Source organism: Vanessa tameamea, chromosome 26, assembly GCF_037043105.1.
Source record: "Vanessa tameamea isolate UH-Manoa-2023 chromosome 26, ilVanTame1 primary haplotype, whole genome shotgun sequence".
In the NCBI taxonomy this organism is placed as follows: Eukaryota; Metazoa; Arthropoda; class Insecta; order Lepidoptera; family Nymphalidae; genus Vanessa; species Vanessa tameamea.
The window spans coordinates 1,192,385-1,211,598 of NC_087334.1; the positions used below are offsets into that span (position 1 = coordinate 1,192,385).

A 19,214-nucleotide genomic window follows, 5' to 3' on the forward strand; every position below is an offset into this window, starting at 1 on the left:
TAAGCATGTTGGTGTGTCACATCGACTATGCCCGTTGACTCTTACTCAAATACTGGTTTTATGAACGAAATAACATCAAGTGTCAAGTTAGATTCAAGAAATGCGAAAGAATTATTTCTTATTGCCTTCAGTATAATAATGGCACCGTTATATCTTATATCTTTGGCATTTCCTTGGCTTATACATATATTATATTTCGTATTTATATATTTTGATATGTCAAACTTTACAGTTTTACAGGATTATTATCAAATATCACTTGACTGTTGGTTCTTAGTTGTATAATTGTATACGTATTGTATTATAAATATATTTATCGTATAATTGTAAAATATACAATATTTTTTTATATAGTATCCGATTTAGAAACGACGCAACAACGTACATATAACAGTTAACAGTAGAGGGTTTAAGTTAAATAGCGCCTCAGGAAATACAAAATATTATGCTATTATTATTGTAGTGGTGTGTTGAAGATTTTTGAAATCCATTTAAGCCCCAGAGTTTTTACCATGTTACTCATTAAATATCTTAAGGTAGGTTTGAAAAGTTATCGATTCTGAATTTTTGTATTCCATTAGCATGTAGGCGTTAATATAAATATAATGGATCATTAAAATCTGTTCTTGAATAATTAACATAATTATAAACAGCAATACAATATTTTAAAATATTTTTGTACCGTTGGAAAATCAACGTAAACTTTCGAATTCCCTAAGGCCCTAAAACCCCTTTGATAAATGTATAATATATCATACAATATAATATATACTACAAAAACTGCACTATTTAGTTCAGAATATAACAATGATTGTATTCAACATTCGATGGAAATAAAAAATCCAGTAAAATCGATCACAATACGCATTAATATCACATGACCGTCTGAGCTCGTAATGTCTATGTCTATGTAGGTAGCGCGCTAGGCCCCCAGGTCCATGTCGAAGCAGGGCCGCGGGTGCGCGTGGGGGGAGTGCGGCGCGTGCGTGGCCCCCAGCAGCAGCGGGAGGCTCTCCCCCAGACCCAGGCCCAGGCCGCCCAGGCCCAGGGACATCCCGTTCTCGGATAGGAGTGACGAGCCTGGATGACAAATATTATTAAAGTGATTTTCTAGGGTATTTCATTTTGCTTATTTTTTTAGTTATGTTTCATTTTAATTTGAATATTATAAAACAATCAATTATCATATAAATTCTGATAAGATTTTTTACTAGATTGCTCTGTTATAGGCAAAGAAAAAAATGCATTTGATCATGACAAAGATTGTACGTTTAAGTATATCTTTGATAAATCGCAAATGGGTTGCCTAGCTAATTCAGGAGCTAACACTGTTGAATTGTATAAACTTTAATTAAACTACTTTGATCAAATTAGTCAGTCATGAAAGTCGAGTATTAGTCGAGAGATTATTAAACGAGGCTTTGTACAATTTATGTCTACAACTATGATTAAACTTCTAAGGTGGCTGCTGAAAATCAAAGTTGAACTCTTGGGGCCATTGTGTGCCGAGTTCCAACATAAGCTGACCTTCCTTTTTGTGTCGGTGCACTGCTGTCTAGACATCTTACTACCTTAGTAATATAGTATAGGGTGTCCTTTTTTAAATATATTTTTCAATGTGTCAGAAATATAGTAATATCAGTTTCAATTTGAACAGGCGTTAATAATATCAATAATAGACAAATGTCTACTACTAAAAAATAATAAATTTCGCTTTTTATTTGCCGCCGGTTGTTCTCAGGTCCGAGGCGTTTATTTCCGAAGGTAGATTTGAGACAACCAAAGAGCTCACCGTGCGAGAGGTCGACGTGCAGCAGCGCGGCGCCCAGCCCCAGCGCCGTGGGGGACGAGCACAGCATGGGGTCGCCTGCGGAGGGGGGACGTTGTATAAAAATATACTAAAATAGAAACTTGCATCGGCCGGGAATCGAACCCGGGCCGCCCGCGTGGCAGGCGAGCATTCTACCACTGAACCACCGATGCTTGTTAACTGTATCTCAATTTGTGATATGTATTTAAAATATAACTAAACAGGTTTTTACTTGCGGCATTGCTCTCATTTCAGAGATTGATCGTCAGGTGCTAGGGGTAAAAGGATCCTATATCCTGCCTTGGAGTTCAAGCCTTCATACCAAATTTCATAAAGTTCGGTTCAATGGTTTGGCCGTGAAAGAGCAGCAGACGGACAGACAGACAGAATTACGTTCACATTTATAACAAAAGTATAGATAAACACTAAAATAATATCAATAAAATTAATATAAAAAAACATTTGTATATAAAAAATACAAATCGAATCTATAAAGCTGACCGTTGAGGAGTTCCTTGCATCTAGTACCGATTCTGGTGAAGAATCAGGTAATGCTTACAATAACAATACATTGTCATCGGAACTAAACGATCATTTTTAAAATTTGCCCTCCTTAGGATAACAGTGAGTGATTCTATGGATGCAAATTTTGACCTCAAGAAACCATCAGACGTTGCGAGTTAAATTAGCTGGTATAAATAGTGACCTTGTGTGACGGGGTTGTGCGAGTCGTCGTCCATGAGGTCCTCTATCTGCGCCAGGTTGAGGACTGCGTCGTTCTCGTCACCGCCCAGCAGCCCAGGCGTCGGAGACAATCGCATCTGAAAATTACATTTACATATAAAATATTCAGTAAAAATTCGTAAATCCAACAAAGATGGACCGAGTTCTTGCAAATTTCTAAAACGATTTCAAACTAAAATATCAAATTTATTTTATTAATTGTCGTATGTGGTGACAGATAAAAAATATTCAAAGATAATTTAACATACATACAAAACCAATAATAATAAGAAATATCTAATTACACCGATTTAACCATAGAAATAAAAACACAATAGAACGTTAAAAACACCAAAGTGCCCATAGTTCTGTCCTCAGGAGTTATACCTCACATCTGGATACTTTAACAGAACTGCAACTTTATATACGTGCCACCTTGTCAGAAATTCCTTAAGCACCTCCTACACTAGCTACGCCCTTGGCTCGGGCCCGTGAAACAATATTTTATTCAGCACAGTTACTCCTTTCATTGACGCTCATCCTTGACGCTCACTGAGTGATGTTATTTAGAAATTTCAGCTTCAGGGGGAAAATGGGAGGAGTAAGATTATCCGTATGAGGTAGAGGCAAGCAGCAAGTTATAAATATAAATAACAATGAGAAAGCATCATGGAATTAGTTTTTTATGAATAAGTACAAGCATTTAACAAGAGATGGCGTGCGAGTCGTGATACAATATAAATATTATAATAAATTAAAAAAAAATCAGGTACAATTTTCGTATGATTCGTTCTCTATGAGTTAACATAATATATCAGTAACCTATGTTAAGATATATTTGGTATTTTTTTTAAATATATATATCTTAATAAGACACAATATGCGATGGTAACTATGAGATATACACTGACTCACTCTAACTCCCAACCGAGATAACAGTGTTAATGTTTAAGGTTTGCCAGTTGATGTGTTGTTATATCTGCGCGAGTTATATAGAACGGAAATCTCACCTTAACGTCCTTGTGGTTAAACAGATGATCGGTAACCGGCTCGAGGCACAGGTCCGGTTCAAGACAACTAAGTGAGAGGCCTTCTTCACGACTGAGGGGCGAACAGGATCCGAGTTTGAGACCATCTGAAAAGAAAAATTGTCTATGATGAATGGTTCGCTTCAGAGTCATTTAAAACATATTCGTCATAATTTAATTTTCAGATCGCTTATGTCCTGCCTTAAAGAGGTGTACAATGTTTAAATTTAAATATACAAAAAGGATCAAATATGCTAATTATTTAATAAATAATATCTTATTGTATGATGAATAAATTAGACCAATATTAAAACGCTTTTAACCGACCTAAAATGTATGAATGTATACACAAGGGACATAACATCTTAGTTCCCAAGGTCGGTGGCGCATAGGTTATATAAGGAATGGTTAACATTTCTTACAGCGCCATTGTCTATGGACGGTGGTGACCACTTACCATCAGATGGCCCATACGCTCGTCCGCCAACCAATGCCATAAAAAAAATGTTTGCTTTGATTATTTATACTTTTAGACAGTCAAAACGGAGAACACTTCGAAAAATGGTCAACAGCCGATACACGCACACTAGTAAAGCAGTGTGACGTTTGACGAGTCAAGCGTTGTGTACGCACACACGTCTGTTTTAGGTCTCTTGTTTATCTAGATGTGAGATGAAATATGTATGGCCGCGTTTTCAATCACTATGTAAACATAAGTGTAATTATATTTACAATACTATTAATAATAAAGTAAATACTAACCCAGTGCGTCTAAGGCGGAGAGCGCCTCCCCGGAGGGCGTATCCCGCAGGAGATCGGGGGGAGGTTCGCTGAGCTCCATCATCGGCGACGGCTCAGTTTTAGGGAGGACCACCTCCTAGAAAGTAACAATTTTTTTTCAATAATACGTTCTCAAATAGTAAATATTTTAACGGTTTAAATCAAATGTATGAGAACAAAATAATATACTTTGAAAAAAGGCAGGATTGGCGCCAACCGATTTTTTTAGTGCACCAATGTTGCAAGGAAACCTGCCTACACAGAGCGAAATTTTAACACTCCGTGTTTCGGCTCATCACTCATCCCACATTAGAGTAGCGGGGCCAATAAGGCTGCAAGAAGTGCCCCCGGCAGGGGGGTACTCACGGGGGGCGCGGGGGGCGCGGGCGGCGCGGCGGGCGCGGGCGCGTCGTCGTCGTGCTGCGGCGACCAGCCCTCGCTCAGCGGCAGCCCGTGCAGGCGCGCCAGCCGCTCCAGCTCCTGGGGGGGGAGTCAGTACTTTGGTGACATGCATATGTGCTAAATATAGCTATTTATATTCATTTCTTATTTACTTATGATGATAAATGGGACCAGCTATTCATACAAATTAGCACTATCACAAATTTTAACAGCGCCGTTTTTAACAGGGACCGTCGACTTGGAACTGAGACGTTGTCCCCGTAGTCACAGAAGACCACTCCCTCTCAAATGGAACGTAATTAGTTCAACGAGGAGTACTATAATTACTCAGACACGGGTGGTATGACCAACCTGTATCCTTAACATTAGTTTCCTGTTGTGCAGTTCGATTTGCTTCCGCCTCTGTTCGCTTTGCTTGAGCCGGTTCACTTCGTCTCTCAAACACTTGATGTAGTCCACGCTGCTCTTGAGGATCGTCCCCTTGTTGGGTCTGACGTCTCTTATGACTTCGTAGAAGGGGTCGTTGGTTTTCGGCAACAGGGTACCGAGTTCTTTTATTCTGTCGTTTATGTTAAAACGTCTACGGCGTTCGACTGGAAATATATAAATATATTTGATTAAAATGTATAAAAAAACTGTATTATTTATGGTTAAGTTTTCTCTCTATATCTATTATATGACTATACTATAATCCCTAAACTTGGAACACAATAATATAAAGTATTCGGTATTTAATTGAATATTTCGTATCAATATATGTTTAATCGGTCGAAATAAGTATAGTACGACACAATTCAAACGTAGCATCAAAAATAAAAAATAAGCAATCTATCGTCAATTTGGCGAATGTACTTTGGTTATATGACATTGCAAATTATTACGTTTGCGTAAAGATGCATGTGAATGGGATTTACGAATTTTGCCGATGCTGCATCTAAGTTGTGTCGTACTATACGAAGTTTTGGGGCCGTTCTCTTCGGTAAAATCTACTTTTAATCTTATATCATATAATAAGTGCTTTACATAATCATGTTTTAATTTTGAAATAAGTAAGTTTGACCAGAAATGCAGAGGTTATACAACCAGGACAAAACCATAGTTTTTCTAGTACACACTTGTCCAAACATTACTCCTTTGGAATGGATGTGGCTGGTTACCAACCACCATTCTTTGGCTTGTTATGTCTACGTCATAATTTGGACGCGCTAAGCTATAAGCTCCTAAGGTTTATGACATCAGAGCTCTAATATCAATCAACAGAATATATAATCTAAAATACTCACTCATATTATGATTGTCTTTTTTTTGTCTGTCCTTCGCTAATGCGTGCATGTCCGCATCGGATAGGAGTGCGCAGTCTCCCGCCACGGAGCTGGCTGTAGACGCTGGCTCTGACGAGGATAGAGGTCCAGCTCCACTGTCCAGGGATAAGATGTCTTCTAGGAACTCGTCTGCCTGAAGACGAATTAAAATAGAAGATTAGAAAGATTTATTCCATTGAGAATTAATATTAGTTAAAGAATCTAAAAAATATATTTATAAATATAAATTCTTCCTGTGTTTGAGTGTTTGTTACTGAATAGCTCTGGAACTGCTGAACGGAATCGAATAAAATATGATACGTAAGTAGAGTACATCTCTAAAGCACATTATCTTATTCACTTCATCAAGTCTCCAATATTTGTTTACGATCTCCCCGAAGTACAACTTTAAAAGCAAAATTAATAGAACAGTTTCATCCAAGTTTAATAATACTTACTTCTGAATTAGCACCCGCAGAACAAATTCCAGGACTCAAGAGACTGGATGAGGAGGCTCTGTCAGGGGAAGGTGCTCGCGTGCCAAGTTCTGGCGCGCTTTGCACAGGTGCGCCTCGGACTGCGCCTGCCACCTGAAAACGGTATATATTATTATGCCTTATTGGTCTTGGAAGGTTGCAGACCTTAAGGTCTTTCTTTAAGCCACGTTTTGGTCCTTAAAAAGTGACTGAGACCACCAGAAAGTGGACAGTGTTACCACTTCAGTGAATGGAAGTTCGTGGTCCATGCCAGAACTCCCGCTGCTTCAGATAGCCGTCCCATGGCATTATAGGAATGAGGAAATAGAGAGTACACCTGTGTTTATGTACACACGTGTCCATTATAATACCTACTATGCAGTTTGCCACCGAGATCGAAAAAGGTCATGTAAACATCATTATTATTACCAAGAAAATGAATGAGAAATGGACGAACAGACAGAGAAGTTAAGCCAATTAACATCGGTATATGTCAACGTAAGTTATGAGTTCCCCTGTATCTTCTAAAACACTGCTAACTCACGTTGCATGGTAATAGATTATCCAATAAGCTGGTAGTAACTACCCACTTATCCAATCAGGTAATAGCGTCGGGTTTGCTAAGTTAAACTTGCTATTAAAGATTTTCAAGAAATTGTTCAGGTAGTTTAGAAAACCAGAGAGTAGAATTTATGTTAAAGATTGGAACAAATTCCATGGTATAGGTACCATGATAGTCCGTTTTTCATATTTATTTTATGGCATAGACGGGCGTTCTAATTAGTCACCACTATCCATAGACATTAGCACCGTATGAAATTTTAATAATTTCTTCCATAGTCAATAACCAATCACCAACCCTGGAAACTGAGATGTAACTCACCCTTCAAACCGGAACATTACGGAACAATATTAAGTATTGCTGTTTCGGTAGAATATGTGATGAGTGGGTGGTACCTACCCAGACGGGCTTGCACATAGTCATACTAAGTGTTTGAATTTCTTATGTAGCAATTGGATTAAGTTTTACTATTACAAAAACGACAACTGAAAAATGCTAGAACATTCATCGTTATAAACAACTATTACTTATAGGTAATCTTTGGGTCTCTACCGATATAATAATAAAATTTATTAATATTATCAATGTACTTTCTGTCTGTCTGTCTGTTGCTCTTTGACGAATATGATAAAAATTGGTTTGAAGCAAGCTTGAAATCCAATTAAGGACATCGGAAGCTATCTCTTCTAGCAAAGTTTGCAACGCTCTGTTAAATGAAACAATATTATATATAGATTTCATTACAACAAGACTTTCCTAATATTCGAAACGATATGTGCTTAGACAAATTACCTGCGGCTGTGGTGTGAACGACTCGCTGAGGTACTGACGCACCTGGCTCTTCTGTTTCTGGATCACGTGATACCTGGTGGGATTCTCCAGAACTGTTCGCACCTGAAAAATAATTAATTATTGAATAGATTTATTACTCTAGATTTTAAATAAAATAATTGACTAAAAGAAGACAGCTGAAGAATTTGTTCGGATATTAGGGTGTATCAGTTTGTCAATCAATTTATTCCGAAGCCGCTACTGACTTTACAACATCGCCCCTGGGAGTGGAGTAGTGACGCTTAACGTAGCTGAAACTGAGAGGAGCAGCTATATCCTACAATCTCTTTAACTAATTTAATCATTAATTTTCTTCTTTATTTCTCTACCTAACAAGAACGTACCTCAATATTAATATCCTTTCTAATTTAACATAGGAACAGAGGAAAGAGAATAATTACGTTAGCTGTATTGATAGACAATATCATCGTAAGTGCCAAACTTTACATGGTTTTTTAATGTCATAACTTTTCTAATCAAAGCGAACCAAACAACTTTTTCGGAAGAAAATAAGACACCTATCCTGTACTTATCTTATTTATAAGACCTAGAAGTTTAGTAGTTCCTAATTTAAATTTCGACTACCTTGTTGGTCTAGGGGCTAGATAAAAGGTCACAGTACCCGAATTTCCGGGTTCAAGCACCAGATCGGGAAGATAAAAATTGATTGGGTTTTCTGTCGAAAAATATTAATAACAGCCCGGAGTTTGGAAGTTAGAAGTGTGAACATTCCGTGCCTCGTAAATCCCTTAAAATTGTTGGTTCTGTGCTTGAATTCTTTCTAGTCGTGTGGGAATAGAAAGTGCATCTGTGTGCCCACACTTGTGCTGTATAACATGTCCAGCGTAGTTGTCTGGCCTCATGGCTGGCGAAATTGGTCATAACATCGTATATTTAAATTATATATGGAACTCAATATTCACTAGATGGTAAGATTATGTATTAGTGTACCTGCAGCACTTGTGGCGGTAACTCCACGTGTGGCGTGATCCGCGGGACGTCCGTCGGACTTGACCTCTTTTTATCTTCATTGTCTTTGGACTGACCTGCTTGCTGTGCCTGAAAATATACATGGAGGAGTTTAAATGAGCGCAATAATCCATAAAAGACTTATGACTCGTTATGTGGAGAGCTGATCTTTGCCCAGCTGTGGGATTTTATTTACTGATCAACAAAATATACGGTTTGTTTTTCTTTAATATTAATTAATTTTGAGGGCACTTACTTGTAATTAGTGGGTAATAAAAAATTATGTCAAAATAAAGGGCAATCATTTGCAATAAAATGTTTTAGTACGACATAAAAATTATCTTTATTATAATATTAAAGAAAATGTAGACGCTTTTATAGTACCAGTTATAAAAGCGAAATCAAAGTAAAATACTAAGTTAAGAATTTGGAAGCGGTTATAAAGCGTGTGGTCATCAGCGCTTATATATCACACACTGTATATATATATATATATATAAATATATAAGAAATATATATATAATAAAGACAAAACTGTTCAGTAACTTTTTCTTCTTTGTCATTCAAATGATGTTTTTTTTTTATTGTTTTGAAATAAAAAAGCAAATAGCAATAGGATAAGTAATATTATATTACTTATTTCACAAATTGATAAAAATGATTATTTTGAATTTCGATCATCGGGCGAACAGTTGTCAATTTAAAGCATTTCTCAGTGGACAAATGTCTCTACAACAATAAGAATTCGGAACACAACAGTCGATAATATTTATAGCCCTACACTACTTATATTTGGTAAAAAAGTAAGTACTCTACAATAATTTTACTTAAGACTGAAACTCACTTGTAATGATTCTCTGCGTAATTGCTCCTGCGCATGTTCTCGCATCAACTGTTGCTTGAGCTGCGTACGCGACGTCGGTGTCAGGGTCTTGAATGTGGGCGGACTGTAACAAAAAAATAAATATTCCATTATTTTTTAAAACAAACAAATATTGCCTTGATCTTACAAAAGCCTAGAAAGTGCTCAATGAATTTAGTGATTAGTTCATACAGATGCAGATCCAAATTTTTGGTCCAGACCCTTGTTCTGACCAATGAAAGGTTTTATAGGGTAGTTCTCAAGTAATCGGCAGTCGATATAATTATACTCCATTCTAAAAAACCTTAAGTTGTTGGTAATGCGTATGATTTCTTTATTTATTAACCGTTCTATTAGACTATGACAGTGCGCGTAAACACAGCTGTTCTTACAACACCTGCACAATTATTGGCAACTGTGATAAAAATTCTGTCAGGTCACTAAACTCGAACAAAATAAAATTTCTCCGTCCTGTAGCTACAACGATAACACGAGCCATTTGCACTTATCAAAATAAATACCCAAAATAATAGGTTGCACAAGTCATCAGCATTCAACCGGCATTATGACAACCTGTTGAGTTTTTAAAGTACCAATAAATATTCAACTCGGGGCCGACCCCGACACGTATTAACGCGCCGGCCTGTCGATTGACCACCTTATATATTTGATAGATTCTCACATATCAACATTTATATACATTCTTCAGTGTATTTGACAGTTCTTCTCAGGTCTGAAGTGTTTATTTCCGAATTGTATCGAAGTTAAATTTGACTTTGATAAGATGAAATCAAAGATATACAAAATGACTTCGTACGCTTGAACTCACGTGGAAAAATAAAGTTTTAACAGTCAAACCACGATTCATGAACACTTTAGTAAACCTAAAAAATGTCATAAGTACTCATAAATGGGACGTTTAATTTGTAATGCGTTACTAAAGAAAGTACTTAATCATTATACATAAAATGCATTTGCATTTGCATGCATTTTCCAGAAAACGCGACGCGTTTCGGTGAAGGTCTTAGTATATAATATTATCATGAAATTAGCTGTGCTTCGCAATTTCACTCGATTTCAATTTGACGTGACAGGCGTTATTCTTAAGGTTTTTATTTTATGGCATTGGTTGGCGGACGAGCTTATGGGCGACCTGATGGTAAGTGGTCACCACCGCCCATAGACAAAGGCGCTGTAAGCAATATTAACCATTCCTTACATCACCTATGCGCCACCAACCTTGGCAACTAAGATGTTATGTCCCTTGTGCCTGTGATTACACCTGACTCATTCACCCTTCTAACCGGAACACAACAATACAGAGTACTGTTATTTGGCGGTAGAATATCTGATGAGTGGGTGGTACCTACCCAGACGGGCTTGCACAAAGCCCTACCACCAAGTGACCTTGCACTTGAACTTTTCTCTTTCAGGAGGTTTTTAGAAACGTATGAAAAAAAACGTATTAGTGTGAACGAAATCGTCGAGTTTGATTAATGGAAACCTAATCCGGTGTTAATAATTAATATTACGCTTTTGCGCGTCGGTTACAATTACGGCGTACGATTATAATCATAATTTGATTATAAATTATGCAAGTGGAAAAGAATGTGTACCAAATGTATGCACATATACTATATGCATATATAAGAGCAAATCACACGTCAATTTTAACCGGGAATGTTCCGAGGAATTGTTCGGATTAATCCCGGCTGCTGAATTTCACCTTCGGACATCTCGTCAAAATTCCAAATATCACCCGCACCACCTAGATGTCCGAAAATCCACTACAGCGCGATTTTTAAGACACTTTCTGCCTCGCACAACCACTCTGTGGAACCAGCTTTCGCCGGCGGTTTTTCCGAACCGATACGACTTAGGAACCTTCAAGAAAAGAGCGTACTCTTTCCTGAAAGGCCGGCAACGCACCTGCAAGCCCCCTGGTGTTGCAGATGTCCATGGGCGGTGGTAGTCACTTTCCATCAGGTGAGCCTCCTGTTTGCCACCTCTAATATAAAAAAAAAAAAAAACCGATGAACCAGAGTTCCGGGTTTGAATCCATGTTTTTTTTTTTTTTTTGGAAATTTTCATGAACATTTTCATGTGATCGTTTGCTTGGTGGCAGGACTTTGTGCTAGCCTATCTGGATATCACCGGTGTTCCGGTTTGAAGGGTGAAAGAGCCAGTGTAATTACAGGCACAAGGGATTTAACATCTTAGTTCCCATGAATGGTGGCGTATTGGTGATGTAATTGCTTAATATATATTACAGCGCCATTATCTATGGGCGGTGGTGATCACTTACCATCAGATGGGTCCTTTTTCTCGTCTGTTTACCAATACCATGATGATGATGAGTGCGATAAAAAAATGTTATTTATTAGTAAGTTGTTCGTCGAGTTGTGTTTTATTTTTATTTTATACGTAATTTTGATACTTAATTGCGAAAGTCTTTTTAGATAATTTATGTATGTCTGCCCTTTTAGAAAGGACAGCGACTTGATTTAATTTAAGATTATTTTTATGTCACATCAAAAGGTAAGTGCAACAGTTTTGATAAACATAAATAATATTTTTTATTACATACATAATAACGGAAGAAGTACGGCAATGTTCTCGACTTGACCGAAAATAGAATTCCAGATTACACTCACATCGTACAATTAGTCAACAACTAAACACGACCGGAAAAAAAATCTCAATATAATAAATCCGTTTATCTGGACCGACCTGAGATTTGAATCTAGACCCTCAGGATTTATAGTTGTATAAGGTAACCACTGTACTGTAAAGGCAATCAATACAATGAATTCAATTATAGAAAAACTTAATATTCAATTAGTTATCACGTAAGAAACGAAGCAATTATAATTTCTATGCCTTCTATTAAAGCGATGCAGTGGAATAAGGGCAAAAATGGCGTGTCAGGTGCGCACGCGCAATCATATTGACTCAATTAACGGTCAAGGTTCGTCTGACGCACGAATGTCGACCGTATGAAACAATATACGAGAAAACAGGTACGCTTATATACTAATAATACAATATGTCTTATACATAAAGGAATATCTTCTGAATACGAACAGAAACTATTATATTAAAGGAATACATTACTGCGCTAGGCGCCACTAGTTTCAAACAACACCTTTGCATAAGTAGTGATGTTAGATAAATAAAGACTCAACGGAAACCATTAATAATCCTACGAATACATACACACATAGACTTACTAACATAATTCTATATCTAACGGAGCATTGTTGTACATACAGCGATCGTTTTTGAGGAGTAAACAACCGTTGGAATCATATAAGATTTCGTCACTTACGAAACTTAAGTTTTTTTATAAAAACGTGTCCGAATACGCTTCGTAGACTATTTTAAGTAGGATCAAGACATTTATTTTTCATATTGATTTAGATTTTAAAATACATGTTTTTTATTTTTATGTTAAAGCATACTTGATTTAGTTAGAGCATGAAAATCCAAATCGTATGTTTAGGTCCGTATTGCGTTGTAGGGAGTTATTAGCTCTTTTTAAAATAAATGTAACGGAATTTTACAAACAAATCGACAGTTTCTCGATATCTAATCGAAACACAATCGTAGCCGTTCAGCCTTTTTCATGTTTTAACGTTTTCATGTTCAAACGCAACGGTCCAGTTGAAGTTCGATCAAAGTTAGATAGGAATTCAATCGGGAAATTGTCGTAACTGATAGAAATAAGTATTGATCCTAACGATTAAACTTGAAGTTAATTTTTGTGACGAATAGTTTAGTTGGATCGGAATAGAATTGTTAACGTATCATTAATAGTAAGTATCAGTATTAAGGCAAATTTTGCTGAAGTATTCAATCACATAAAATTTAACAGTTACGTCGTATGGAATTAATAAAATTTGGCCATTCTTTTTCTATTTCTTTTGGCTGACAATCTGAAATAAATCAGATAATGATCTTCTAAGATTAAAGTCGGTTTCAAACACTAACATAACTTAACTTAACTTATCATATTATTTAACATTTGATAAATTTAACACGCAATTCGAACCAAATCGCATTAAGGGATTGTCTAGGCTTTTCTTCTTTGATGGATTCCGTTAAGATAATAGATGGAATATTTGACGTTAAACATAGAAAACGATAACTGAAATAGGAACGACATTAATCCCTGATTACAATAGTTTTTATCTGACCTTCAGATGTTACTTGACATTCGATGACCTTCTAATAAACAATGATAATTTTTACCCCAAATTCAGTAGAATCGACAAAGTTTTTGTAATCGTTGACCTTATGGCTGGCTTAAAAACGCGAAATTCGGTTCTTTTTTTGCATAAAATTGCAAAATTTTCAAGTTATAATTCTATTACTTTAATCGCCCTTTGATTTCGACAAGGTCAAGTCTTTACGAGATTTTGTCGATTACATTTTGAATGAACACAATTATGCGGTTGGAGTTCAACACGGATTACATATTATATCAGAGCGTGATGTTTTATGAGTTATCTATATAGTATATACAAATAATTTTTTTTTCTAATACCTAACTGAAAAAAAAGCTACTAGAACAATAATCACAAAACTTAGATCAGAAGATGAAGCGCTTTTAGGAAACATATAATACTAATTGTCGTCCGAGGTTTCTCACGCGTTTAAGATTAGTATGTATGATTTAGGTATAAAAAGTAGGCAGTTGCATGCAAGCTTCCTTCATAACAAATTTCATCAAATTCGGTTCAGAGGTTCAGCCCTGGAAGAGTAACAAACGTACAGATAGACTGACAAAGTTACATTTATAATAAATTCGTCTCTAGGAAAATTCGACCAATGTTCAATACCAATCACTTCCTAACCATAATCATGGTGGTGATCATTCCACAGTTCTGTTTTATCGAGTCCTAACCGGAATTCAATATTATCGATAAACAAATTTCTTATTCTTGGACTTATGCCATGACTAACTTCATCCTTGGGGTGACAATTTCGCGACTTCATCAGAATTCATCGCACGTGGTCTCGATTTCATCGCTGTGTGATACGCTTACAAATCATTAAAATTTTGTGATGAAATGACGGGAGAGCTACACGTATATAAAATAATACAGAATAACTTTTCAAGAAATTTATATTTGGACAATGAAACGGCTTTATCGTTTCTTTGTGATTAATTTCAGACAACCTTAAGGAAGGAATGGGCAGGATGTACAATAAAAAGTATTCTTGTATTATAGATACATACAGAATCGTTTAAATCAACGATCGATTTATTTAAATATTTACTTGTAATATTTTTTCTTGATCTAAGACATATATAGTTATATCTAGGGGTACTTTAATTTAAAATATAATTGCACTTAAATAAAGCGCTCTGTTATGTTTTAATGTCAATACTAAATTTGCTTCATTTCTCAGATTTTCTGGAAATTTCTATAATATTTTAAAGAAAAAATCCGACGAGTACATTCCATTTTTGAATATATAATTCCTTTGTCATCAATATTAATAGCAGAGCGTGAAGTTTTTAAAATCTATTGTTTTGCAAAAGACCAATGAAATTGAAGAATGCTTCTTAAACAAAAAGAAAAGTATGCTATTACATATGCAGCGACGAAACGTCAGGTCAAGTAGTCCATTTGTACGTTACAGAGAGACTCATTAGGCGTGAACGTGGAGAATTGCTTGAGTTTACATTTTTAATTCCTAGTTTTAACGTATGAGTTAAGTGATGGGTGATGACTATGACCGTGAGGGAACAATTTGTTTAACCACCATTATAATAAATGTCCTCTCTGTGATTAAAGTACTTAAGGGCTCTGTAAAATAAGATCGATTCGTCAGCAGTGTATATTCATCATCAGATATTCTATTACCAAAGGAATACGTATACGCTGAAACCTGTCGTGGCACATTTATTAAGTCTTTATATTCTTGAAAATTGATTACTTCTAGTGATATCCACAGGGGGCACAAATATTGCTCAAGCACACAATCACGATCAGCAATTATTTCAGTGTGAAATCTGAGCGCGCCGGTTTAATATCAAATACATTAAATTACGATATCTATAATAGATTGAAATTTATTTTCAGACAATTATGATTTTTCTTGTTTTTTCTCTCGCTTTCCTGTAATCTGTGGGATTGATTTCGTAAAAAGGATGGGAAATGTGTAACATGAAGCTGGACAAGCGCGCACTATTTGTTAAAGCCAATGAGAATGCTGTGCCCTAGAGTTGTCTATGAGATTTTGTCAATCCATTTTCTGAGATCATATAACGTTGCTTATAATGTTGCTTAATACCAAAGTGATATTACACATATGCGACTACTATGTGGTTAAGCTTTTGTTTAGCTGCTCTTTTAAATAGTTAAATTTACTGATTATATGATCGAATTTACACCGATACGTCTCGAAATACTGGAATTTACATAATGTTAACGATAATAATACATCTCTACATATTTTCAGAGTAATTTTATTTATATATGTTGCTGATACTATGCTGAGTTCTGAAAGTACGTAAATATTATTCTAAATTATTTCGTCAAATACTCGTACTCTACAAAAGTGTAAATGAATAAAATAAATTACGTAATTGTAGCGTATTTAGGTTTATGTATGTGCGTACATTGAAACGTCAATATTTGTCTATGGAATGATTTGACGTATGACGTACTTCTTTTTTCTCTCCGCTTCTCGTGTGAGCCGCGGTAACGTGTGTTGTGTGAGTGCGCTTTTGAAATTAGCTCGTGTAACGGACTTATCCTTCTCCTGTAATATCACCCATCCCTTTGGCTGTGTTCTTCGAGTGTATGAAGACCAAGGGAGCGCTCCCAAGAAGAACGTGTCTTAATAAGTCAGAGCCCAGTTTTGAGGTTACAACTCCCCTTTTTCCTTAACTACAGTCCCCTTTTCTCTCGCGCGTACAGTAATTTATAAAATAAATACAGCATTACCACACGTTAAGTCACTAAAAATACATGTTTGTTTGTTAGTGTAACGAATACGCTTTTTTTAGATAACCGTATCTGTAATGGTGATAAAAAATATACTACTGAATTACCAAAAATTAAAAAAGCGAAGAGGCATAACTGTTTAGTTACACTTGTGACCGTTTTCTTTTAAGGTACAGGGTAATCTTTGCAGGATAACCGGGCTCTGGAGGAACTTGGTTACCCATGATGGTCGTCTGCGACTCAGTTTAAAAAAGACTACGAGATCGTTTTAAAATACGCATCATCAGCCCTTTTCGTGCCGTGCTCCACTCGTGATCATGCTATTTTACACACTATGGTATGGAAGTTTGTGACCGTATATTCTATATTTTAAGCCCTAAACATGGGCGCTGATACAAGTCACTAATCGCTTCGTTAAAACAACTCCACTGTCTAATGAAACAAATTTACATTTTTAGGGGTACCCCAATATTCCAGGCGGACATACAGTGAAGTTACCTACGAAGCGATGATAGTGTTAAATGATAACTGTCAATTGCCTAAAGTGATGCTGTACAAGGTATATTTGTAGTTTTCATCAGCAGATCGTGATGGACACGTTAACGTGTGTAGTTGACAAGGACGATTACAGGCTACATGATAGATTTACGTCTCCGATTACGTGAATATATTTTCGTAAGCACAAGCAAATATGGACAGGAATATATTTATAAAGTAGGCAAGTTTGGTACAGTAGGATAACTTTAAGATTAATTATGGTACGACTCTCGTGTTTTGCCAAACAGGAAACCGACGTCTGCATTAGTTGAAATATAAGTATATCTCTATTTTGAGGATCCTAAATGTAATCTTGGTGTAAAAAAAATCAGTGCATAAATGCTTTTTTGAACTGTGTGGTACTCGTCAAAACTCATCCTTCAAAGACATGAGTTTATCATTTTGAGTCTGAATCAAAACATGTTACGTGCTATCACACAAGGCTTTTCACCTCCATAAAGTGACCTCCTGGCAGAACTCGGAATCTGCTCGAAAAAGTTTTTATTGATTTAAAGAACTTGGTTTCAAAATCACCGAATCACTTCGCTTCTATATCTGTGAGACAAAATGAACCTTTTATATGTTGAAGGAGTTAAAGGCAGATTGTTTTCAGATAACAATGAAGTAATTAAATTTATTCGACTTTTATTGAGAATAGCTTTTTTATGGTTTGAAAAGTTACCTATCTACTAACCATATTGAATGGAGTATACTCAATACAAAAATAGTTTCAATATAGATTTACAACCCGAAGAGATTAAATATACCGAGTTCATATTATAATAATCTTAATCATTTTACTATGTTTTTTTATGGTATAGTTTGACGGACGAGCGTATGGGCCACCTGATGGTAAATGGTTACCACCGTCCATAGACAATGGCGCTGTAATAAATATTAACCGTTCCTTACATCGCCAATGCGCCACCAACCTTGGGAACTAAACAATACTGAGTACTGTTGTTTGGCGCGGTAGAGTATCTGATGGGTGGGTGTTATTTACCCAGATGGGCTTGCATAAAGCCCTACCACCAAGTGCAGTGCCAAACCTTTTCATTCCAAGATCTTTTGGGTCTCCTTGAATAATATTCAATAGGTATGTTTTATTTCCCTTGGCTGTCAAATCAGAATAAATTTTCAGATTATTAGCCATATAGTATTTAAAACGGGATATTTACCATGTTTTTTATTTTTATTTGGTGGAGCTCGATATTTCGAGGAGGAGCTCGTGAACAAGACATTCGTAGATAATGTCGAAATATCGAGCTCCACCAAATAAAAATAAAAAACATGGTAAATATCCCGTTTTAAATACTGTTAGTATTAAAAATAACCATGTTAATTTAAAATCTTATATTAGCCATATACTATGTAATCATATGTTCATATCGGGAACACAATATACTATTATGTAAGACTATTTCGTATGAAACAACTGTGTGTGTGTGTGTGTGTCTGAGACGAACAGACGTCACGAATAGAAGCTAATTAAATACACATAGTTCGTAACATATAATCAATCGTTATCGAAGCACTTATAACAGTATTCACGCAATTTACAACATAATCCTAAATCTTAAATATTTCTGATAAAAAATCAATTAGGTATTTTCAAATATTAATCATACCTGTCAATGAATATGGTAATGATGACCGAAATCGATACGAATATTATAATTGCTGTAACTAGTAGCCTGTTATCTTTACTTCAAATACGGTTTGGGAACACATATTGCACTAACAAACATTCAGTTACAAATATGGCAGATATTGTCCTGCCTTTGTACATATATTAAAATGTTCGTTGGGCTTTATGCAAGCTCTTCTGGGTAGGTACCTCCCACTCATTATTTATTCTACCGCCAAGCAGCAATACTTAACACGTTAACTGGAACACAGGTTGACTTAGTTGGTTATTAATGGTTGACCAAAAACCTTGAGAACTAAGATTTTGATGCATGCAGAGTAATTTAT

At 36.0% G+C, this 19,214-nt stretch overlaps 1 protein-coding gene and 1 non-coding gene across 8 annotated transcripts in view; both read right to left on the bottom strand.

The window, feature by feature from the left end:
• Positions 1-698: 698 nt before the first annotated feature.
• The window catches only part of Mitf (mitf), a 136,662-nt gene continuing 118,146 nt past the window's right edge, over positions 699-19,214 (bottom strand). For all 7 annotated transcript variants that reach the window (XM_064219092.1, XM_064219093.1, XM_064219094.1 and 4 more), the window contains 12 exons: positions 9,727-9,829; positions 8,865-8,972; positions 7,875-7,976; positions 6,503-6,634; positions 6,027-6,198; positions 5,095-5,336; positions 4,708-4,821; positions 4,324-4,438; positions 3,544-3,668; positions 2,517-2,631; positions 1,793-1,867; positions 699-1,080 (listed from right to left, as the gene is read on the bottom strand). In XM_064219092.1, the coding sequence (XP_064075162.1) occupies positions 923-1,080; positions 1,793-1,867; positions 2,517-2,631; positions 3,544-3,668; positions 4,324-4,438; positions 4,708-4,821; positions 5,095-5,336; positions 6,027-6,198; positions 6,503-6,634; positions 7,875-7,976; positions 8,865-8,972; positions 9,727-9,829 (1,561 nt within the window). In that variant the 3' untranslated portion in view covers positions 699-922. The remainder of the gene's footprint in view (positions 1,081-1,792; positions 1,868-2,516; positions 2,632-3,543; positions 3,669-4,323; positions 4,439-4,707; positions 4,822-5,094; positions 5,337-6,026; positions 6,199-6,502; positions 6,635-7,874; positions 7,977-8,864; positions 8,973-9,726; positions 9,830-19,214) is intronic.
• Trnag-gcc (transfer RNA glycine (anticodon GCC)) lies at positions 1,913-1,983 on the bottom strand. The gene has a single exon. It is a non-coding gene; the product is annotated as a tRNA-Gly (tRNA).